We start from the raw sequence: 21,808 nt of genomic DNA on the forward strand, positions 1-21,808 counted from the left end.
AAAATACGTCTTAGTCCGAAAAGATAAACGCCTAAGATTAATATTTAACCCCTCTAAGCGGCTCGAATATATTATTATTATCCTATTTATTAAATAACAAAGGCGAAGAGCAATAAAATAATTTTCATAACCCCCTCTTACAATTATTCGATAATATTCTTAAACCGCTTAATAATAACGATATCCTACCCCCCTTCCTAACCTTCGACTTCCTCGAAAATAGGCAATTTATTTACCCAGTAGACTACAATTAAATTAATAATTCCTAACCTACCCAAACGTATTAAATTAATAATAGCTAATTAATTAAGATTTAGAACGATATTATAATAGCTTCCCTAAATAATACCTAACTACACTAAAATATTATACAAAATAAGGAATTATTACAAACTATACCTCTTCTTACTTTAAAGAGGAAGCGAATACCCCTTAAGCTTAAAACGCTAAAGGTACTAAAACCACCCAAACTAATTAAATTAAAGAAGAGGATTAATTAATTTAATACCGTAAACGATATAATAATAACTTAATTCTTCGAATATAAAAATAATAAATTTTTTAATTCGATGTAGCTAAAATATTTTACCGAAGTATAGGAGTAAGTAAAGGAATATTATATAAAGAAATAGATTAAGTATACGTTGATTCAAAAAATTATTAAAACGAAGTTTAATATTAAATAAAACCGATATTATTATTAGAAAAAAGCTCTCTCTATTTCTAGCGCTTCGCTTAACCCTATTACTAAATTGTTTAAAATATTTACGTAGAATTGAGAAGCCTTTCGGAAGCTAAAGAATATTAAAAATTATATTATCGATTAGCTTATAAAGACCCCACTCGGTAATATTAAAATATATTCCCAAATATTCTTCAAAATAAAGGCGGCGGGTAGGGGTATCGCAAAAGTAAAAGAATCGTAAGTAAATAAACTATTTAAAAATAATAATATTACTTTCGGTAATAATAATGATAACGGGGAGGAAGTAATTTTATTTAACGATGAGGAGGAAGATAGGGAAGAGGATAAGAATAATGACGAAATTAAAACGGTTGCTTAACCGCCCGCGAAGAAACTTATTAAAGCGTAATAACACAAGAAAGATACTAATCCTACCTAAATTCTATTATTAGAAGGTAAAACTCCCCTCACTAACGTAAGTACTAATAAAATCGGTCGTAAAAAGAAGGGTAGTAATATCAAATTATTTAGTGCGTCGATAGAGAAGGCGGCTACCTTATTACAAATTCCTAAGTTAGTTAGATTTAACGAATTTACCTTCGCCGTCGAGAATTTATAGCGCGAATTCTCTAAGTTAGATGAGGAGGAAATAATAAATTATATTAATCATTTCGTAAATTATCCTCTCTTTATTAGTATATAGTTGAAATTGAATAAGAAAATAAAGGAGGGGTATATTAACTGCTAGAAAGATTGAATAGAATAAAATAGAATAAAGTAGAGGGATAAGGTAGAGGAAAGGGTAATTAATTTAATAATTTATGAAATTTGCACGAAATTATTAAATTTACTAAATTTTAACTCGAAAACACTAATTTCATAAAATAATCTGATATTTCTAATAATTTAGGAAATAATTATATAAATATAATAATCTATAATCTCCCCTCCCCTCCCCTCCCCCCCCTTCCTCCCCCTACCTTAATACTCTACTTTATTCTATATATACCAAATTATTTAGCATCTCTCTTCTTTTCAAATATAATTACCAATTCCTCTATATTAATATCGACGACCGTTATCTAACGTAATCAAAATAAATACCTCTCACTACCTTTTATACCCTTACTCTTACTTACTTTATCTACCTTTTTTCTTTTATATTTAATTAGTAAGGTTACGTTATATATTTTAATATAAAATTATATAATATAATTACCGTATATATAACTCGCTTCTAATTGTTAAAACTATATTTAAAAGGCGCTACCCTTATAATCTTCCATTGCCTTTTTAAATAACTAAAAATATATTCTATAACAATTCGAATATGAAAGTAATGCAAATTATATAATTCTTTAGGGTCTTTTAATTATACGTCTTCATTCTTCCAATTTTGAAGATAGTATTTAATATTTATAAAAGGGATTATAATACCTTACTTTACGCCAAACCTAACGTTTATAATATAATATCGATTACGAAGGTTATAAAACGAATGCGAAAATGCTTAGTTGTAAAGTAAAGTATCGTTAATCGACCCTTCTACGCCCGCTAATACGTACGTAAATGAATAATCGAATTTAATAACCGCGAATATATTCTAGGTTATTTATCCGTTTTGATCGTACTAGCGAATTTAATCTTCTTTCTTAATATACGTAGTAATATAGGTACTGTCGATAGCACTAATATAATTACTAAAAGCATTCAAACTAGGATTTAATTCGATAGTAGGGTCTAAATAAATATTTACTAGTAATATAATATATATAAAGTGTAAATATTTATAAGTAAGCAATAAATTATTTATAATCTTTAATATAGAGCTCTAGCTAATTTGGAAATAATAGAAGGTAGTTTGCTAATTTTAGTAATAGGCCAAGATATATAGAAAAACTATTAACTTCTAGTATACTATCTAGTATTAATTACCTTCTAAACTAATATTCTCTTAAAACTATTTTAATAAAGTATTGAAGGTAGGTCAATTTATACGAAAGAGTTACTTAAATTATATTATTAAACTATAGTAAATCTTATCAGTTAACTTTCCAGTATAGTTTAGGCTATAGTATATAGGTTTAAGATCATTCCTCTCTTTATTACAAAAGATAATATTAATAGTAGTTACTACTATAAAGGCGAAAGTAGTTTGGTTATGATTTCCTAGATCTATGACGATCGATATTGATAAATACGAATATATAGCGGTTATAGTACATTAGAATTTTAATAATTAGGAATATAAAGCTCGAATACGGCTCAACCGATATAACGTTTACCGATAGGGTAGGCCTACTTACGTTATATATTTTAGTAAGGAAATTTACGAAAACTCACAACTTTTCTACCAGAAATAGAATACCCCCTACTTTTAAAATTCTATCAATTTTAATAAGAAAACTGGTTAAAAATACTAAGAATCTATTGATCTCAATATAAATTAGAAACGTATAACGGCCTACATTAGTCGGTACCTCCTTTGAATACCCTAGTTTAAATTTAAGCAGTTTTCTCGAATTTTTTAGTACCCAAACTAGTTAATCCAGAAAAAAAATCGAGCTTAGCACCAAAACCCCCTGTAACCCTCACAACTTTTCCATGAAAAGTTTGAGCCGATCAGGGCCTTAACAGTTCGGAAGTGGTTCTTCCCCGGCGCGGCTCGGTTCCGGTTTACGTTAACGATCTTCTTTCTGGACGCTTGGAAGGTATGTGGAACTGTTTCATGGCGCATTCCCAAGGCTCTACCATTCGTGCGATCGTACTTTCATTGTCAGTCCCGACTCCTATCGCGCAAACCCTGGGGTCATGAGGGGGGACGGGAGGTTTGTTTTGATGGGTGGGTCCGTCCGGATCGGCTTGTGGATTCAAGCGGTGAGCGGAGACGGTCTGGGATCAAAACGGTCTCCGGACGGTGACTACTGCGGGAGGCATACCCACTCCCGGAGACATTGCATTCGTCTACACCCCAGATAGGTAGGCAAACCCCAGCTGCTTGGCTGTATCATGTACTGCTACGCAGCATGTGAGATGGGAAAATCTCGCATCTGCTTTGCATTTGTTGAGCAAAAATTCGGGAAAGAGGCTGAGCACAAAAGGGAGGATATCTGGAGATGGAGATATCAGAAAGCGAGTGCTACCTCCCTATCGACAGTTTGCGGCTCAGGATGGAGTATGTGGGGTTGTCCTCCATGCTCGGACACCGTCGATCTACTGCTCTTCCCTTGGGCGAGTTCGCGGATTTCCGGAGACCCCCTCTCTTCGTACGGGGGGAGGGGGCAAGATACCGAGCATCATTCTCCGGTTCGTACCGGCTCCCATCGTACTCCGGTATACAACAGAATCACGGTTCACCGTGCCGTCGTTCTTGTAACAGTAACCCAGCAATGAAGAGAACCAAGAGAGATCGATTCCGCGAAACCAAGGAAAAACTCCGATGCTCTCCAAGCCTTTCCTTGCTCCGAGAATTCCGGACCTGCATACGGGATGACGCTCCTACTCATGGCTCTATTCACGAAGCTATTACTGCTGTGTATCGTGATTGAAGCCAGGGAGACCGAGAACTCGAATGTCTCCAGGTTGGTAAGTCACGTCCCGTGGAGTCTGATGATTCTTCTGCAACCACGTGAGCCTCGCTTGGATGGTTCACTTATACCAAAAGTCAACCGAGCGAGGAGTCGTCAACATGGTCGTCAACATGAACAAGAAAAACATCACTTGAACAACCCCGCGTTGCATACCCATGAACCATGAAGCTTTTTGGCTTGTGAGTTCTTGACTCTAGACTCAAAACAGAACAAGCCGACTCGCAAGATCCCTACCTGCCAGTCCTGCCTGGCGAGCCTAGCTCCCTGGTCTTGTGCGGCGTCTATCTCCCACGCAAGTGCGCGCCTACGAAGAGATAGGAAGAGTAAAGGATGGTACCGAATGAAGCGATGAGGATCTGAATCCTTGTCCTGCTCCTTTTCTCCCTAGTGTATACATTTTTTTTTTAACTCCGTAGCGTCCTTTTTCCGAGAAGGAGGGGTTCTGGTAATGGACGACGATCGAACGAACGGCCGGCTTCTTGCCCGGTCATCGGTTCTCGTTCGTCGTCCGTTCAGGCGAACCGGGGCCATACCGGGGCCATACCGGGCTCCCTGGACCTGGTTGACGATCTTGCAATGTGACAAGGTCAGTCACCCAGGTCAGCTTGTCTGGAACTCTGCAACCGGAAACCGTCCGAGCAAGGTGAAGCTACAGTAAGGTGGGCTTGGTGGGCTAGGCCGAGTTGGGATATCCGGGGCACTCGCCGGGGTGCACCGCTCGGTCGCACAATCTACGGAAACGACGAAACAACGAAACGAAACGAAACGAGCCCCAACCGGACCCCGGCGGCGGCGGCGGCGGCAACGGCGGCCAGTCACCACTCATCAGCGGGCGGCGGGACGACATGGATAGGGACAAGGGGGGAGGTTATCAAAGGGAACGACAAGGGATTTTACGTCCATGTCAGGGTTATCATCATCGTCATTCTTTTCAATGCTCACAGACACACCCATACCCACCATCATCCAAATCCCAGCAAGCATCCCACCTAACCCAAGCAATGAGCAAGACTCGAGAGACTCAAGTGAGGCTCAAATAAGGCTCAAAAACAGCAGCAGATGATCTCTTTATCTGATGAAAGGCGGTGTGTTTTAGCTGTCTTCTGTCTCTGCGCTCTCAGCGCCATCTGGACCTTAGATGAGTCTTGGAACCACACTCTTGGGACGAGTCTGCTGATCTGATTTGTTGCTATTGTCAAGTGGTGAGAAGGTGTGGGCTTTGGGGGTTTTGTTATGGTGGGTGGTATGCATTAGTTATTCTTTTAGACTGTTGTTTTATCTTTCTTTTTTCTCAAAAGTCTGTCTCTTATTTCTCTCGTTTTCTGGGGCCCGATGAAGTTGTCATCAGGTATGTTGGAAGTGGTCGGTTGAGGATAGATACCATTTCCTACAGCTCCTTCGGGCAATGAAGAGAAGAAGAGGAAAGTAACGCGTGGGTGTATGTCTTGTGATGGAGCAATACCAGTCGCATGTCGTCATTCTTCTTGATCTGCTTTCATGTCTTTTATGATCTGAATAACACTACCTCAACAACCCACGATCAGAAAGTCGAACGACGGCTAACTGACTGATATTCCTGCCGCACTGATTCAAAGAAACCATACATATTCTCAATTAAGGCTGGGTAAGGTAAGCGAAGTGAATATGTAAAGAGGACGGAATCCACCAAGTCTTTTGGTGTCGATGAAACGAAATATGAAACAAGAACTAATGCAATGTCCCAAGTTCCCTACATGTCAGAACAGAGCGGCATCCATAACAGGATATCATTCTGCACTACCTAGAGTGAGCAACAAGACTGCTACATATGTATGTAGGGACTATTGTAGGCTAGGAAGATCTCTGATCTTGCACAAGACCTACAGCTAGAGGTACATACCAATGCCGTGAATAAGGCAACAAGCTGTAATAAGAGAGAGGATAACTCTCCGTATTGGCTGGATGGCAAAACAGGGCCAAGAGAGATCAGCAAGACCAGCAAGACGACTCTCACTGAGCAACGGATATACATACCTACGAAGCAGACAGGCTTCGGGGATAAAGCCGATTGACGACATCACCGTTTTTAGTCGTTGCGACTTGCGGCTCTTGTAAAGAAGCCAAGCCTGGCCACTCTTCTTTCTGGGGACTATCAGGTTGCCAATTGAAGTTCTAGTGTAGATCGATCAGCGTTGGGATCTCTCAATAGTTCTGTAGATCAAAACCCTGACCGAAAGTCTGACGAACTAAAGTGGGATTTTTGGGTTGGAGGTAACGGGTCTCGATGGATCGATGTAATGATGGGTCAAAATGATCTGGATTTTTACAAGAAGCTAGAAGGGAAGATGGGAAGGAAGGAAGGAAGGGAACCCGTGGGGTAGGTCTAGGGTCCGAGGTCTGCATGTAGGGACTTGGAAGAAAAAAAAAACAAATGATGTCCTGACCTGTTGAACAAGTTTCATGTTGTCAGGGTCTTTCCTTCCTTGGAAGAATGTCGAACTCAAGGATGGAAGGTGGTCGGTCATCAATGCGTTAAATTTTCCAAACAAAGAGTCAGGATATGTAGACAGGACAAGCGCTATGGTGACTCTACTTGCTAAAACCGAATAAAAAAATATTGTTGAAGTCCGGAGTCAGAAGAAGGGAATCACTTGGAAATGATACTGTTCATTAGCCGTTATCTTCATACGGTAGGTACATGGGGGCCTGTAGGACTATGCCTCGTGCCTCGTATCTCGTGTGTCTCGTGTGTCAGTCTGCCTGACATGGAGCAACGGAAGCAAAGAAAGCACGAAGGACTAAGGAGTGTGGGGAGGCGGCGGCGGCGGCACATACATACGGGGTACGGATAGTAGTCCAGTAATATACATCGTAGTATAGACTCGTATCTACTGTAGACTAGATGTCCTTACCCAAGTCTAGATGTAGATGTAACTACGGCGAAACCAACCAACCGACCAACCAAGGTAAGCTGATCGGCGGACCTACGGTCCGGACACGAACAAGTCTGGCTGGCTTCACCGGAGTAAGCGCCGGGACCTTTTTAGGGCGAAGGTATAGACCTTTTGATCTTTTACTTCTAGCATCTGACGGCCTTGAAATGGTCTCGATGTCTGCTACTACACTAAGATCGTTGCCAAGCGGACCCTGAACGGGATCACTAGGTGGTGAGCCAGTCTCTCTCATTTTCGCTATTACTACTTTCAGAAGAATTTGCCACCAGACCCTTCCTTGATCAGCGTTGCACACACTGATAGTATTTCGGAGCTCGATAGAAAACAGGGAGGGGGGGTTTTGGATTTGGATAGGGGTCAGGTTGAACGTATCTATCTATTCTGTGACCCTGTCACTGCCTTTGACTGGCACACACACATACACAGAGACACAGACACAAAAGGAGGTTCGCACAAAAAAGAACTATTGGAAGCGAATGGATAGATGGTCTTCAGATTTCGCTTCACTCTTGAGACTTGCACCTCACAAGTCACAACGAAGCCAGCCGGCCGGCCGGCCCTTTGCTCGATCGCCACTGGAGGTTGTTTGCTTATTCATTCATTTAATTCTAATCTATAACCTCTAGTAGTCCTTGTGATCCAAAAACACTATCCGAGATGGGTATAAGCATGACACGAAGCTGGAGAGGAAGCCCCGGAGGATGCCAAAGAAAAACAACAACTGAGCCAGTCAGCAGCAGCGCCCTCCCCCTCCCCGTCATGAAAAATATGGGGTGATTCACCACCCAGAGCACACAAATGAGACAGGCCATGCTACCTCTTACTGTCCTGTCCTCATCTGCGCCTTGCCTGGCCTGGTGTTGTGATCAAGTATGACGGTGACCATGTATGACGTCCCACAGAAACACCACAGAACAAAGAGTTCCCGCCGAGCAACCGGCCGCCAGTACCACGAAAGGGGGGAAGGAAGGCGGAGAGGGCGAAATTTGGGTGGTTGAGGGTGCGATTGGGGGCGGGAAGAGAGAAAGTCCCCAGGGTTCACGGTTATGGATAGAAGCGCAATTGAGGTAACCAAGAAGCATTTCTCGATGATCACCGCGACTTTTTTTTTATTCGGCCCTCATTCTCTCCGTAACCACCTCGATGGTGATCTCGTGGCTCTGGTAAACAGGTCTGGGGTAGACCCTGGCATGTTTCGGATGAAAACATTTGAACCTTGTTCGCGTTCTGGCAGAGGGCCACTGGCTTCCGAAACATTTTGTGTTTACCACGTGCCGTGTTGAGCATAACGATGGGAGGCAGAGGCTGTCACTAAACATGTAGAAGGCTCAACCGAGTGGATGGTCCGGGCTGTGACTGGGGATGGGTGTCGTACACTATGGGTACGGCGTCTGAGAGCCGGTTTACGAGGAACCAAAATCCCATAGACTGACTAGCGGGCTGTCGGTCTGCTCTGTGCCGGGATCGGCCTTGGTGAAGATGTGCTTCGGGATCATAAACTCGATGACCGGAGCCTTCTTGACTTCCTTGGACATCTCCGCGTCGATAAGCTGTAGGTTTATGTTAGCCATGTGCTGCTATATACGATCACTAGTGGTTCACTTACACTGCCATAAGAGTGGTCCAGGAAATCCTCCAGGTTGTAAGACTGTTTTGTAAACTGCTCAGAGATGATCTTGGCGATGGTCGCAACGTTGGGGTGGTAATGAGACTGCAACTGCACAATCTCCCACAGAGAACTGTCAATGGCGTGGGTCTCCATAGGGTCCTCTTCGTCAGGGAGGAAAGGGTCAAGGACTCCCTCCTTCTCGATCAGCTCCTTCTCCTCCTTGGTCCGCGGTACACGATGCATCATGAATGTGGTGAGAGGATGCTTCTTGAAAAGGTTGTAGAACCACGGAACAATGACAACAATGGCGCTTGGTGGTGCGTTGAGGGCGAGACGGGCCAGACGCTTGATAAAGCTTGCCACCAGGACAGCGGGCAAATGGGACGAGCCCAGGAACGTGTCGAGGAGGCGGAAGAAGCGTGAGCGATACTTGGAGTGGAGAATGTCGGTATCCAGCAGGGAGTAAAGCTTCTGGTAGAAAGATGGGTAATCGAGGTTGCGTTCCTGGATCAGGTAGAAAACGCCGGAAAGGGCCAGGAGGGAGATGGAGCCGCCAGTGTTGTAGCAGTCGGTAAGGAAGTCCATGAGGAGTTCGGGCTTAATGAACCATGGCGCGATCGAAGATGCCATGACGTCCAGCACCTTCTTTCTCTGCTCTTTACTCAAACCGAGGTGCATCAGAGCCAGCCACGCTTCCTGCGCCCTCTTCTTGTGCTGCGACAAAGATCGTAGTGGGTGCTTCTTCTTGCTGGGTTGCTCGATATAGAAGTCCTCAAGGTCTTCGGATGACTCTGGAACATCCTCCATCTTGAGGAGGAAATCAAACACGGTGTTTTGTAGCTCTTCATCGACGGACTCGCGTTCTGTGAGGAAGTCCCTACACAAACATGTTAGCAACTTGCTACAAAGGGCAACTCAGATCCCACTGGTTTCACGTACTTGATTCCCTCAAAAGTGTAAAACCTGATGTCGTCGTACTCGTCGATAAACTTGTCGCAGAACTCATCGCGCACCTCCTCAACTGGCGACGTTAAGAGCGCACTGATGATGGCATTGAAGAGAGGCCAATGGAAAACGGCCTCGTCCTTGCCCTCCAGGTACTGGGCTTCCGCCTTCAGCAAAGCCATAGCCAGAACGAGAGCCTGAGTAGCAAGCTTGGTGCTCTTGAACATGGCGACAAGAGCCTTGTGGTGGTCCGTCAAGCGATCCCGGAGCCATTTTGCGACAGTCGCATCCTTCTCCGAAGCATCCTTCCTCTTCACCAAACTGCCCGAGGCAAGGAGGCGGACGAACACGCGGCACAGAGCCTCGGCGGCGGCGATGGCGGTCTTTGGGTCTTCATTCTGCTTTTCAGCGTACTCGATAAGGGCAGCGATGTTGTTGTAGTGCTTCTTGGACTCGTTGATCTGGGATTCGAGATTCTGGATTTGCGATGCGAGGTCTTCCTTCTCCTCGCCGGCCTCGGACTTTCTGCGTTTCTTGATGGGTTCGCCGTTCTCGGAGCGTTTACGCTTGACGACGGACTTGGCGGCTTTGTCTTTTACTGTTGAAGGCATTTTGGCGACGATATGTGGGTGTTTGGTTAAGGAAACGAGGAGGTGGACGACTCGAGGAACGAAATGGCCGTCGTTCTCAGCAAAATTTAAGTGGGGCGTCTCCAAGTCAAAGTCCTTCTTTGGCGTCGCGAGCTGGAGGTGACATTGGAGACTTCTTGGCGCCAAGGTGGGGCCTCTTTTCTCTTGGACTGGCGCTGATTGAAACTTTTCCAGCGTCTTTGCTGAAGCTCTCAGGCTCAAGATCCACGTGACATCCAGGTACCTCCGGTAAAGTGCCGGGTCAACCCGTTCCGTTAAAACCTCAATTCGACCTTGGAAAGCTCAGCAACGTCACTAACAGCCACCCCACGTCCATCCCCTCATCCACAATGGCGTCGCGTCTGGCCAGAACTGCTGTCGGTGAGTAGATTGAGCTCTCGGACGGCCATGTCGGGCGCAAAGACAACACAGAGACCGTCGCTGACCCGGGCGCATCCTTAGGGGCTGCCCGCCTCCGGCCCAGCGTCGTCCCCCGCGTCCTTCCCGCGCTGAGCACCGTTGCCAGCCCCCGCTACACGTCCGGTGTTCCCTCCGAGGACCCCAAGACCAAGGCCCAGTCCATCATCGACTCCCTTCCCGGCAGCAACCTCATGTCCAAGACCGCCATCCTCTCCTCCGCCGCCGGTCTTTCCATCTACGCCCTCTCCAACGAGTACTATGTCGTGAACGAGGAGACCGTCGTCGCCTTCTGCTTGCTCTCCGTCTGGGGTGGTCTCATCAAGTTCGGTGGTCCCCTCTACAAGGAGTGGGCCGATGCGCAGAGCAACAAGATCAAGAACATCTTGAACTCTGCCCGCGCCGACCACACTCAGGCCGTCAAGACCCGCATCTCGGACGTCCAGCAGATGTCTGGTGTCATCGACTACACCAAGACTCTCTTCGCTGTTTCCAAGGTAGGCGCTACCAGGATGGGAATTGGGACGCATGGGATGCAGGTGGTGCAACAGGTGGATGGGAGGACGCGATAGGAAAAGGTGCTGGGGAAACAAGGGGAATGACAGAGGCTGACATGGCTTCTAGGAAACCGCCAAGCTTGAGGCTGAGGCCTATGAGCTCGAGCAGCGCACCGCTCTCGCCGCTGAGGCCAAGACTGTCCTCGACTCCTGGGTCCGCTACGAGAGCCAGGTCAAGCAGCGCCAGCAGAAGGAGCTCGCCCAGACCGTTATCGCCAAGGTCCAAAAGGAGCTCGAGAACCCCAAGGTCCTCAAGCAGATCCTCGACCAGTCCGTTGCTGACGTTGAGAGTTCGTTACCCCCCATCCCCGAACATGTGAAAATGATTGGAAACATACTGACATCTTTACACAGAGATCGTCTCCAAGGCTTAAATATACTATCCGTTAGACTTGCAAGCGAGGTCCCCTTTGTATCAGTGTCCGTCAAGACCGTGTGAAATAGGCAATACAACTTCTTCGTCTCTATCGGCCCTACTCGACCTTTACATTATGCTATTTTCGAATTGCCTCCCGAGTTGTCTTACGGATTTTTTTACAGATTTCCAGTCTCCGGGTGGTACGGCCTCACGTTGCATGAAGTTTTGGCTCTGGAAGCTGGGGATTTTGGCGGTCATCAAATTGGGCAAGCCGGGACTTAGGAGTGGTGGTTTTGTTACCTGAGCCTCGGATATGTGAAAGTGCCGGATCTTTCTCTGTGCCCACCATTAATGGCTCTGCTCGACCCAAGCTCTGTCGAAAGTGCCACAGAAGGTTTCCGGTTCGGATTTATGAACCAGTCACTTGTGAGGATCAACCGGTCCTGCTGTGAACTGATGTGGAAGGGGTTACGTTGAAAATATGGTGGGTTGTGTAAGTTACCTCGTACAAGCTGTACCTCCGTCACCTTAGACATGGGTACAAGTGAGATGCGAACGCTTCGATACAATACAAATTTTGGTATACCTTGGGAGCTTGGCTGTTTGAGTGTTGCGATATTTACAAAGCGGTGCTGGTCCAGACCTTTCTCCGCTATGGGGAGCAGCGTTGCAGGCCTCAGCAGATCAGCTCGCACCGGCCCCCAAGAACGTGGAACATTCTCTAACTTGTGAGTTCTAATGCATCTTTCACCTTGGTAAGTTTGAGGCGGATTTACTACCTACCTGGATGTTCACCAATTTGGAAGATGTTACAATGAACACTACATGTCAAATTGACAAAGCCAAATATCTCACGAAGATGAGGGGTTCGAAGCTGTTCGGTGGTTGTATGACGAAAGCTGCTGGGCGAGCTTGGATGGTAGCAGCTGAATGTGGTCTTGAGTGTATACCCAGTACAAATCTGTTAGGTAAATGGCAGATAAGCAGCATAAGCCACGGGTTAAAGGCTACCAGTACCTAACAGATAAGGAACCTCGCTACACACCAACTAACGCTTTGAGGCTCTTAACGTTCAAGCTCTGTTTCCCAAGCTCGGCAAGCTTCCATGTCTGGACTTCCGCCCTGCCGCGTCGCTTGTGGATGGGTGGAACCAACCCGTCTTGTTTTATCGTCATTTGATGGAGCCGCTCTCTTTCATGGATGTCCCAGGACCCCCACGATAAGGACGCGAGGGTTCTTTCACAAGTTTATCCTTTCTACACTTTAATCATCCATTCAAGCCATCGTAGACCCCGTCTCCCTCGTGTCTCACATCGTGCTACATATTCCTAGGGCGTCGTTTTATGCAAGCCGCGTATCAAAACAATCAGCTTTATTTACAAACACAAATATCACCGATTCCACTCATTACACATCACCAAGGCGACTGCCATCAGATGAAAGGTTCATCTGATCAAGCATCACCTGACTCGGCCAACTCCTCCAAACTCCATCTTGATCAGAGGAGGAAAAGAGCAAAACTCACGTTTACCTAAATTATCGGGTTTGGACCTCGGTCCAGTGTTTAGTTTCGAACTATAAACAACTGACCAGGAAAGGGCATGGTGATGGGGGATCAGTCGGGCCGTCGACACCAGCCCGCGCTTCGCATTCAGGAACCCGACCTGGGAGAAAGAAGGCCCCTTCTACCCCGACGGACAACGACAACCGGAACACAAAATGGCAATCAGCATCACTCACTTGACGGCCAAGTCTACACTTGTTATGATTACCACTCCCAGCTACCAGTTTACACCAACATCCATCGGATCCGTCGGGATATCATCTCGGTGGTGGAGGACTATCTGAGCCTGGATCAACTCCGCGATATCCGCATTAACATATCGGTCGTCCGCCCACTAGTGGACAAGTTTTATGAGCAAGACGATATCTCGATAGTCTACTGCTTGCTGGTCAACCGCGCGCAGTTCTTGAACGAGCAGTCGCATCTCAACAATAGGCAAAATGTCAACTACACACGCGCCATGCTGTGTGAACTAATAGCCACACGCATTCTCAGGAGATGCAGTGAGGACAACGAGGGTCCAGAGGGTCTTTTGGTGTTGGCGCATATTCTTATTGCTGGCTTTGAGCCGTTCCAAAATGCTCCGCCAGAGATTCGCCAGGAGGTACATGCCCCGACAGCATGGCATAAGACGCTGCCGGCCCTGGAGGTAGCCATCCTGAGTGAGGCTAAGATCTTTCTGAGCTCAACATCATGCCAGAAGATGTAAGTCATGAGACGGAGTTTCGGATTCAGTGGGCATGAGGGCTGACTTGAGAACAGTGTGGACGCCATCTACGAGGGACGGGTTATTTACAGCCCTTCTAGCTTCCTGGACCTTATCCCGGACCGTTACAAGCAGAAGCCAATATCTCTTTATGACCCCAGAGATGCGCCTTTGCTCAATCAGTACCGCCTGGTTGTACCGCGAACCCGAAATATTTTGGAAATCATCCAGTTTGTCATCCTCCTGGCTCTCTATCTTGTATTCATGTCCGAAAGAGACGCAGGTCGGATAACGAAACTGGAAATTTGCTTCACCGTCTACGCCTTCGGTTGGGTACTCGATCAGTTTGCAACGATTCTCGAGCACGGTTGGTACGTGAAAACTTCAATAGTCTTCCAAAGGAGACGTCTCATTAACTCTTCCACAGGGATGTGTACACTGAAAACTTGTGGTCGTTCCTCGATGTCACCTTTGCTTCCATCTATTGGATCTACCTTATCATGCGTGTGTACGGCTGGCAATCTCATAACGAAGAACTAGGACAACAAGCTCTTGACGTGCTGGCCATGGGCGCACCGGTGCTTGTTCCTCGCTTGGCGTTTAATTTGCTGTCTGACAACATCCTCTTCCTGTCGCTCCGGTCCATGATGGCCGATTTCTCTCTACTGACTGTACTGGCTGGCTGGTAAGCTCATCTGATTGTCTCGTCCCGATCTCGATATACTGACATCCTATAGGTGCTTCTTTGGCTTCCTGTTGTCCCTTGTCTGGCTAGGAAACCACCAGTTCTCCTGGGTGTGAGTCTTACTTCCTGCCACTGTTCTTGACATCTACTAACCCTCTCGTAGAACTATCAGCAAATGGATGATTTACATTTGGTTCGGTCTGGATGGATCCGGCATCCACCATTCGGTATGTCTCACTTTCGATGCCTCCATCGCCTGGGCGTATACTAACACATATGCTAGACCGACTTCCACAAATACCTAGGACCAGCCCTAATGGTCATGTTCGCCTTCCTGGGCAACACACTATTCCTCACCATCCTCGTCTCCATGCTGTCCAACACCTTCAGCACCATCGTCAGCAACGCATTCGCAGAAATCCAGTTCCGGCATGCCGTCTTGACACTCGAGGGCGTCAAAGGCGACGCCATCTTCGCTTACCAACCACCCTTCAACATTCTCGCCGTCTTCATCCTCATCCCCCTCAAATGGTTCGTCACCCCGCGCTGGTTCCACAAAATCCACGTCGCCAGCGTGCGTCTGCTCAACCTCCCCCTCCTGCTCGTCATCGCCCTGGTCGAACGCCGAATCCTTCCCCCAATCACCTCAACAGCAGGAGGAGAACCACCAGCGGGCGGGCCATCTGTCAACTCCTCTAACTCCTCATCCTCCTCCTACCCTCGACGCACCAAAGGCAAAGGCGCGCGCTTCTGGAACAAGTGGCGCATCACCGTGCACAGCGACATCGAGACCGTCTTCGAAGTCCCGCCGCCAGACTCGGTACTCGAACAGATCGCTGGAGACGATGATCTCACGAAACATTTGATCAGGCGGCAGTTTGTCCGGAAAGACACCGTGGAAACAGCCACAAAGACACCGGCCAAGGACACAAACACGGACAAGAAAAAGCCACCTAGTCGTCGCGACAGCATCGCCCCGTTCCCGGGCCTGAGGACGGAGTTGCAGGGCGTTTTGAGCGAGAGTGATGAGATGAGCGCTATTACGGCGAGACTGGAGGCTTTGGAGAAGAGCACGAGGAGGATAGAGTTCATGTTGGCGAAGCTTACGGGCGGGTTGGATGATAATAAGGATGATACGGCTATTGAGTGTACGGAGAGTCCGATTGATGAGGATGACGATAGGGAGGAGGGGGCGGTATCGCAGGCTACGACGATGTGAAGAGGTGTGTGTGTAGGAATAGAATGAGAATGAGAATGGGCTGTATACCTACGAATGAATAGCGTTTGATGTTCAGAGACTTGAAGTGTTCCTTGATGGTTCGTATTGTGACTTTGTTTATTGTGACTCTGGGTATCAGCGGTCACATACCTACCTACACAAGAAAAAGGGCCGCGGTGTGACAATGAGCTAACTAGGGCAAAGTAACGCCCATTATAATGCATGCATGAATGATGAAACCTACTGCTTCCACGACCAAGGCCTAGACAGGCAAACAAGGTTAAAGGGACCGAGGCCGCTTGAAACAGGCGTCCAATGGCTCAGTTCAGTTTGTGGGAAGAATCTTGAGGCACAGTTCTGTGGCCATTGTCCGGTGTCACCGGTGTGTGATGATCTCAAGACTAGGTAAAATATGAAGTTTACTCTCTTAGGAGTTTCAACATCACATCATCCTAACTCCAAATCTGATCGATATTTGGGGACTGTTTGGTAGATGTGATGTTGGACGTTGGTCACTCCTCGCTTCAACATATAGTATTGCATCACTAGAGGTGTGCTCCCTTCTTTCCATCGATTCCACAGAAGTAAATTCACAGCTTTCGTTCCAATATAAATCCCATATAACGCTACGCCGAACAAGTCTTCCCTTCTCGGTATACCCATACAAAAGCACCAGAACCACTCTAGACTAGAGTCCAACATATCTTCTTCCAACTCTCCAGCGTTGCTCCCCATTTCCAGTTTCCAGCAGCAAGAAGATGTCCACACACGCCATCCCCCACCGTGAAGTCCCCATTACCTTCCTCTGCGGACACACCTTCCACAAAGGCAGAGCCTACCATGGCCCTCCTATGCAGGTTCCGAGCGCCCCCATCTCCCTACCGGGTCCGGTACCACCTTATCCAAGTAATAATGCGCCCGTTCCGTGTAAGTTGTGCAGAGACAATAAGTTGTGGGAGTATGATTGGAGGAGGAGGGGTTGGGTGAAGAAGGATAAGTTGTGAGTGAGGAAGCTTGAGGAGCTTGGGAGGTAGTGGACCTAGGTAGCTGGGCCTGGGATGTATTGTTTGATGTCGTGAATCTGGGTTGATAGTAAGGAGACAGGTACTCATGACTTGCGTTGATTTTACGAGTCGATGCTAAAAATGCCGAGTCGCCTTTGCCAATGCGGGTTTTACCTAGACGCAATTGTTCTTTTCTTTTCATCGCGTCCACGTCTGAATTGACGATGCTGCTCGCCTAGATGATGCTTTGTGAAGAGAGAGTGACTTCCTCGGTCGTCCTTCTCGCTGTCTTTGCTCTCACGCACACAACCCTTATCACGTGCCAAGGCCGAGTGTTTATCCGAAACGTAAATGAGCTGAAAACTCTGATTTCTTTTCATTGTTCCAACAACCCAAATCGGACAAAACTTGAAGCAATCCTCAACCTTGTTGTCGCCAAACACTCACATCTTGTTGGTTCAATTCTTAACTTTTGTCGGCACATTTTCCTGGTCAAGAACACAGTACCATCCACCTCTTATACCGACAACCATCCAAACCCCAAACCTAAACAACAACCCCAAAAAACAAACTATCTCCCACCCACCAACAACCAACAACAACCGCCACCATGCTCCCAACCCCCGACACCTCCCACGTGCCCTACCAGCGCGTCTACGAACCAGCCGAGGACTCCTTCCTCCTGCTCGACACTCTTTCCTCCCCCTCCGAAACCGCCTTTCTCTCATCCCGCTTTTCTTCTTCTTCTTCTTCCCCCCACCCCGGCACCCCCTTAGTTCTAGAAGTCGGCCCCGGCTCCGGCGTAGTAATCGCCTTCCTAACCGCCCACGCCTCCACCATCTTCGGCACCCCGCACGTCCTAACAACCGCCATCGACGTCTCGCCCTTTGCCTGCGCCGCCACCAACCTCACCGTCTCTAAGGCCATTTACGAGAATTCCTCGACAGCTGGTTCTTGGACCTCAGCAATCCAAGGCGACCTGGTCTCCCCCTTGCGAGCAGGGACGGTGGACGTCCTGGTGTTTAACCCGCCTTACGTCCCCACGCCTGACTTGCCTGCCCCTCCCCCCGTGCCGCTGCAGGAACTGAGGGAGAAAACGACGTTTGAGGAGGATTCGCATCTGTTGGAGTTGACGTATGCTGGAGGGAGAGATGGGATGGAGACGACGGATAGATTGATTGAGGCTTTGCCGGGGGTGTTGAGCGAGAGGGGGGTGGCGTATATTTTGCTTTGTGCGCAGAATAAGCCGGAGGAGGTGAAGGGGAGGATTAGAGCGATGGGTACTACCGAAGGGGAGTGGAAGGCGGAGACGGTGGGGACTAGTGGGAAGCAGGCGGGTTGGGAGAAGTTGCAGATTGTGAGGGTTTGGAGGTAATGGAGGGATGTGAAGGGGGGAGTAGGGAAGATGGAGATGGGTTGAGGATGGGATGAGTGTTGATGAGATTTGGGAGAGGGGGAAAGACGATGGTCAGTCACGTACGGTGATAAAAGATTCCGAGAAAATGGGTATAGAGAGTTTGCTGCTTTTCCCACCTCCTCCGGTGGACATATATCGCCGTCTATCTGTTTTGTGATACATAAAATACTTGATTCCGGTGGCGGTTGGGCGCGCCTTTCTCTCTCTCCTTCCCGCTAGCAAAGTGATTTTATCCTGTCCAGAACGCCGAAACGAAATCCCAATGCTTGCCCTCTGCTCCGATCCGATGGGGGTTGGTGTTTATGTGTGTTAACACTCGATGCGAACGAGGTGAATCTTGTGTGTCGCTCATGTAAAGATCTGGACGTGCTCCTCGATTCTTGTGAGGCGCACCCATCGTCGTTTTGTCGTTTCGTCGCCACCGGACATTATTTCGGGCTGACCTTGATCTTCCCACCAAACACGGTCAAGCCGGTCGACCGAAGGGGCATAACGAACCGAAGAAATTCCACCATTAACCGTAGTATAGCATCGTATCGTCTCTGAAAAATCTCTAATTCGTACGTCTTTGTCGTCTAGAGAGCCGCACGCCGTGGCCGATCCCAAAGAAACGAGATTTCGCTTAGCCACGGCCACGGCCGCGACCGCGACCCATTCCTCTTCCTCTGCCACGGCCACCACGGCCACCTCTGCCGCCGGCGCTGCGGTCCGCTTCCTTTCTCGCCTTGTTCTTGGGCTTTACGGAGTCGTCGACTAGCAATGTATCGAGCGGCAGGGAATCGGGGAGAATGAAGTAACGGATTGTCGAGCCCCTGTAGGATTTCCACAGTTAGTGATGGCCCTCCAAATTGAAAACGCCACTCCTCCTCTCGTCAAACGGCCTGACTTACCTAATGTTCATGGCATCCAAAGCCACAGCGTCCTGGCCCTTGGGAGTCATCTTGACGTTGCGGAGCGCAGTGTCCATGCGGGGTGTGACCGAGGCGATGGTGCCGTGTACAATTGTGCCATTCTTCAACTCAATCGTCACCGTCTCGTTGGCGCATTTCATCAAAAATCTGCAATGTTGAAGCAACGGATTCCACTTCGTCAGCCTGGTGCCCTTGGTGTTCTTTTTCTAGGAGAGCAGCATGGACGCGCGCGAACACGGGCTGGCAGCCTTGAAGGCGAGGATTCAAAGCTCAGCATGCGTCGTGCAAGAGAATAGGATTGAAGTCGGGTGGGATGGGGGTATTGGGTGGATGTAGCGAAAGCATCAGGAAGCAAGGAGAAGTCTTACCTGACCAGCTTCATCTTGACTTATTTACGACGCGTAACTGAATATGTGTTGTATGGAATTGGTGGTGACAAGGTCTCGATTACCAGCTTGTTACCTCTACTTTATCAGTCAATCAACAGTCGCGACGGGAGAAGGCTTGTCGAGCTTCCTTGGACGCTTGGACAACCATCCAGGCGTCAGGGTGGAGCAGATAGCCTGCCGTCGCTTCGCGCCAAGACAGAGCCCGTGTCCAGTCACGTGAATCAAGTTGAATAGGCTAACAGCGGCCCGAAAACCCCTAACCCTGGAAGTCATGCGTCTCATACTCTCAATTGTCTGCCGGCGCCTGATCTGTTCATGTGCCGAGTTGAAGCAACCAAACCATCGGGTACACGAGCCTGATGGGCTGGGCTATCTGTCACGCCGAACAACAGATGTTTGTTTACCATGACTTTGTCCCAGGAGCTGTAGCTGTAGTTGCACAGGTCATGATGCTTCATGGCAGGCTAAGGACCATGAAACGAACAGCGGGCTTACAGCCTTTAACTGCCTATCCTTTTCCTCTGATACAGAACGAAAATAGGGTGGATATGTAAATGCCATCGTCGCTCAACTCCAACACGAAAGCAGACCATAAGAATATTTACAGGATGCCATGGTAGCTTCGCTAAAATGAGCCTCGCTTGTATGCCCTGTGTGTAGTCAATCCCTGATCAACCGCCGGGATATTCACTTGTCCTTCTCGTTCTCGTTCTCCGAAACCTTCTCCCACTCATCTTCCGTGCTGACGCTGCTCTTAGTGCCCAGGCTAGGTGTCTCCTCAACCGCTCTGTGCTTCAGTTCTCCAAGCTGCTGGATAGGCTCAACCTCATGGCTGACCGCCTCTGCAATTGACTCCTGCCTCGTGAGGCTAGCTGTTGATTTAGCTGCTTCCACTTCTGTTTCGCTATCTTCCGATGTGACTGGAGCCGGCGCCGCTTCTTTGGCTCTTCTCGCCTTCTCCTCTTCTTGGATTTGGTGCACCTTCAGTTCCGCCGCAAACCAGTTAATGGATACCCAAAGTCCACCGCAGATAGCCGAGAGAACCACAAAGTGGATGCTCCATGTCGCAAAGAGGAGGCACGCCAGGACAATTTGCAGAGCGGCAAAGGTGACGTTTGTCGCAATAAGGAGGGTGGGGGTCGGCCCCGGAGTGAAGATCGACTCCCAGAGGTTTGTAGCGAAGGATGTCATTGGGAAAATTAGGCTGGCGCTATGTCGGGGATGAGACTTTGACCGGGAGGGTATATCGAGTATAGGGAAATTCTTGCTGTCGATTCGTGTTCAGGACGGTGCGCCGTGGAAGCGATACGGACAAACGAAGAGGCAAACTCGCAGTATGGTCAATTATTCGTAGTGGATGACTGCAGTCGAAGAGAGGGTCAGTTACGGCCTTGCAACCTTTATAGATGATGGGGGACAGAAGGCGGGGGACGGATGAGGATGTGCAGCCCAACCCGGCAAAGCCCATAGGGCCGAAGAGCCGGTCACCCGCCGAGAGACAGGGCCATGGTTGCCAGATCACAAGACACGGTTGCCCTTCAACTACTGACCTATTCTAGTTGTGAAAGGTGGCCTTTGATGGCTCTGACGCGTATAGTTTATTGCAGGCTGCCACCGGTGCGACGACGCAGAAAATTGTCGCAGAGGGTGATCCTGTAGATCAGATGGAAGTATGCGCGGTATGCAGTCAATCGATGCCACAGGATTGGGCGTGCGTAAACGGCGTGTGTAAAGTAAGGTAGGCAGCTGGGTGTGCAGCACTCGAGTAAATGGCAGTTAAGAAAAACACTGCTTTGGGAAGAAGATGGTCCGAGAAGCGGAGGTCTTGTGGTGGATATTGTAAAATTAGTTTGGCAGTGTCGCGACTCTGGTAGCTCTTGAATTCCAGTTCATGGCAGAGGTTCGACGTGACGACTGGACGGCGGGAGATGTGGAAGCTCGACAGGTGGATATGGTGGGGTAATCCATGTATCCACCTTTCCAGGCTGACGGAGTGGGCCTGGGCCTGGACGGGAATGGAGCTCAGCTTTAAACTCCACTATATTATCCCTCTAGAGAAAGAAGCCTAACCCGCGAAGCCATCGCGGACTCTCAACATCATTTCCAATCGTTCAATGTCTGGCAATATGATACTTCAACGGTAAAAACTGCGTCTTGTTCAATATGACCTTGATTCTCATGAGTTGCCGA

General features: G+C 48.0%; 7 protein-coding genes across 7 annotated transcripts; 4 read left to right on the forward strand and 3 right to left on the reverse strand.

The window, feature by feature from the left end:
* Positions 1-4,061: 4,061 nt before the first annotated feature.
* On the forward strand, positions 4,062-4,582 carry B0H65DRAFT_63016 (uncharacterized protein). Its single transcript, XM_062831182.1, has one exon. It carries the CDS (start codon positions 4,175-4,177, stop codon positions 4,439-4,441), a length of 267 nt encoding a protein of 88 aa, XP_062687289.1. The 5' UTR covers positions 4,062-4,174; the 3' UTR covers positions 4,442-4,582.
* A 3,969-nt stretch (positions 4,583-8,551) lies between these two features.
* Positions 8,552-10,528, reverse strand: B0H65DRAFT_63028 (CBF-domain-containing protein). The gene is made up of 3 exons (XM_062831183.1): positions 9,757-10,528; positions 8,815-9,694; positions 8,552-8,758 (listed from the first exon to the last, which is right to left on the reverse strand). Exons 1-3 carry the CDS (start codon positions 10,371-10,373, stop codon positions 8,612-8,614), a joined length of 1,644 nt encoding a protein of 547 aa, XP_062687290.1. The 5' UTR covers positions 10,374-10,528; the 3' UTR covers positions 8,552-8,611.
* Positions 10,529-10,600: 72 nt separating this feature from the next.
* B0H65DRAFT_453571 (uncharacterized protein) lies at positions 10,601-11,742 on the forward strand. The gene is made up of 2 exons (XM_062826149.1): positions 10,601-10,772; positions 10,854-11,742. The coding sequence occupies exons 1-2, from the start codon at positions 10,742-10,744 to the stop codon at positions 11,378-11,380; spliced, it is 558 nt and encodes a 185-aa protein (XP_062687291.1). The 5' UTR covers positions 10,601-10,741; the 3' UTR covers positions 11,381-11,742.
* A 1,088-nt stretch (positions 11,743-12,830) lies between these two features.
* On the forward strand, positions 12,831-15,975 carry B0H65DRAFT_517323 (uncharacterized protein). The gene is made up of 6 exons (XM_062828677.1): positions 12,831-13,992; positions 14,050-14,364; positions 14,421-14,678; positions 14,731-14,790; positions 14,842-14,905; positions 14,962-15,975. Exons 1-6 carry the CDS (start codon positions 13,325-13,327, stop codon positions 15,895-15,897), a joined length of 2,301 nt encoding a protein of 766 aa, XP_062687292.1. The 5' UTR covers positions 12,831-13,324; the 3' UTR covers positions 15,898-15,975.
* A 461-nt stretch (positions 15,976-16,436) lies between these two features.
* Positions 16,437-18,276, forward strand: B0H65DRAFT_555242 (uncharacterized protein; the record flags this gene model as incomplete). The annotated part of the gene is made up of 3 exons (XM_062830018.1): positions 16,437-16,880; positions 17,551-18,114; positions 18,142-18,276. Exons 1-3 carry the CDS (start codon positions 16,656-16,658, stop codon positions 18,274-18,276), a joined length of 924 nt encoding a protein of 307 aa, XP_062687293.1. The 5' UTR covers positions 16,437-16,655.
* Positions 18,277-18,924: 648 nt separating this feature from the next.
* On the reverse strand, positions 18,925-19,874 carry B0H65DRAFT_63086 (small nuclear ribonucleoprotein Sm D1). The gene is made up of 3 exons (XM_062831184.1): positions 19,598-19,874; positions 19,209-19,376; positions 18,925-19,130 (listed from the first exon to the last, which is right to left on the reverse strand). Exons 1-3 carry the CDS (start codon positions 19,609-19,611, stop codon positions 18,941-18,943), a joined length of 372 nt encoding a protein of 123 aa, XP_062687294.1. The 5' UTR covers positions 19,612-19,874; the 3' UTR covers positions 18,925-18,940.
* A 431-nt stretch (positions 19,875-20,305) lies between these two features.
* B0H65DRAFT_414778 (ER protein Pkr1-domain-containing protein) lies at positions 20,306-20,809 on the reverse strand (the record flags this gene model as incomplete). Its single annotated transcript, XM_062823938.1, has 1 exon — positions 20,306-20,809. One exon carries the CDS (start codon positions 20,807-20,809, stop codon positions 20,306-20,308), a length of 504 nt encoding a protein of 167 aa, XP_062687295.1.
* Between the last annotated feature and the right edge of the window lie 999 nt (positions 20,810-21,808).

The sequence above is a fragment of the Neurospora tetraspora genome, assembly GCF_033439725.1.
Source record: "Neurospora tetraspora strain CBS 560.94 chromosome Unknown B0H65scaffold_1, whole genome shotgun sequence".
In the NCBI taxonomy this organism is placed as follows: Eukaryota; Fungi; Ascomycota; class Sordariomycetes; order Sordariales; family Sordariaceae; genus Neurospora; species Neurospora tetraspora.

Excerpts from the sequence above, each read along its gene's own strand:
- B0H65DRAFT_63016 (XM_062831182.1), top strand. The coding sequence starts at position 4,175 with ATGACGCTCCTACTCATGGCTCTATTCACGAAGCTATTACTGCTGTGT.
- B0H65DRAFT_63028 (XM_062831183.1), bottom strand. The coding sequence starts at position 10,373 with ATGCCTTCAACAGTAAAAGACAAAGCCGCCAAGTCCGTCGTCAAGCGT. Across the intron at positions 9,695-9,756 it reads TACACTTTTGAGGGAATCAA|GGACTTCCTCACAGAACGCG; the intron begins GTACGTGAAACC and ends ATGTTTGTGTAG. Across the intron at positions 8,759-8,814 it reads TGGACCACTCTTATGGCAGT|CTTATCGACGCGGAGATGTC; the intron begins GTAAGTGAACCA and ends ATAAACCTACAG.
- B0H65DRAFT_453571 (XM_062826149.1), top strand. The coding sequence starts at position 10,742 with ATGGCGTCGCGTCTGGCCAGAACTGCTGTCG. Across the intron at positions 10,773-10,853 it reads TCTGGCCAGAACTGCTGTCG|GGGCTGCCCGCCTCCGGCCC; the intron begins GTGAGTAGATTG and ends GCGCATCCTTAG.
- B0H65DRAFT_517323 (XM_062828677.1), top strand. The coding sequence starts at position 13,325 with ATGGTGATGGGGGATCAGTCGGGCCGTCGACACCAGCCCGCGCTTCGC. Across the intron at positions 14,365-14,420 it reads ACGATTCTCGAGCACGGTTG|GGATGTGTACACTGAAAACT; the intron begins GTACGTGAAAAC and ends ACTCTTCCACAG. Across the intron at positions 14,679-14,730 it reads CTGACTGTACTGGCTGGCTG|GTGCTTCTTTGGCTTCCTGT; the intron begins GTAAGCTCATCT and ends GACATCCTATAG.
- B0H65DRAFT_63086 (XM_062831184.1), bottom strand. Across the intron at positions 19,131-19,208 it reads TTGGATGCCATGAACATTAG|GGGCTCGACAATCCGTTACT; the intron begins GTAAGTCAGGCC and ends GAAATCCTACAG.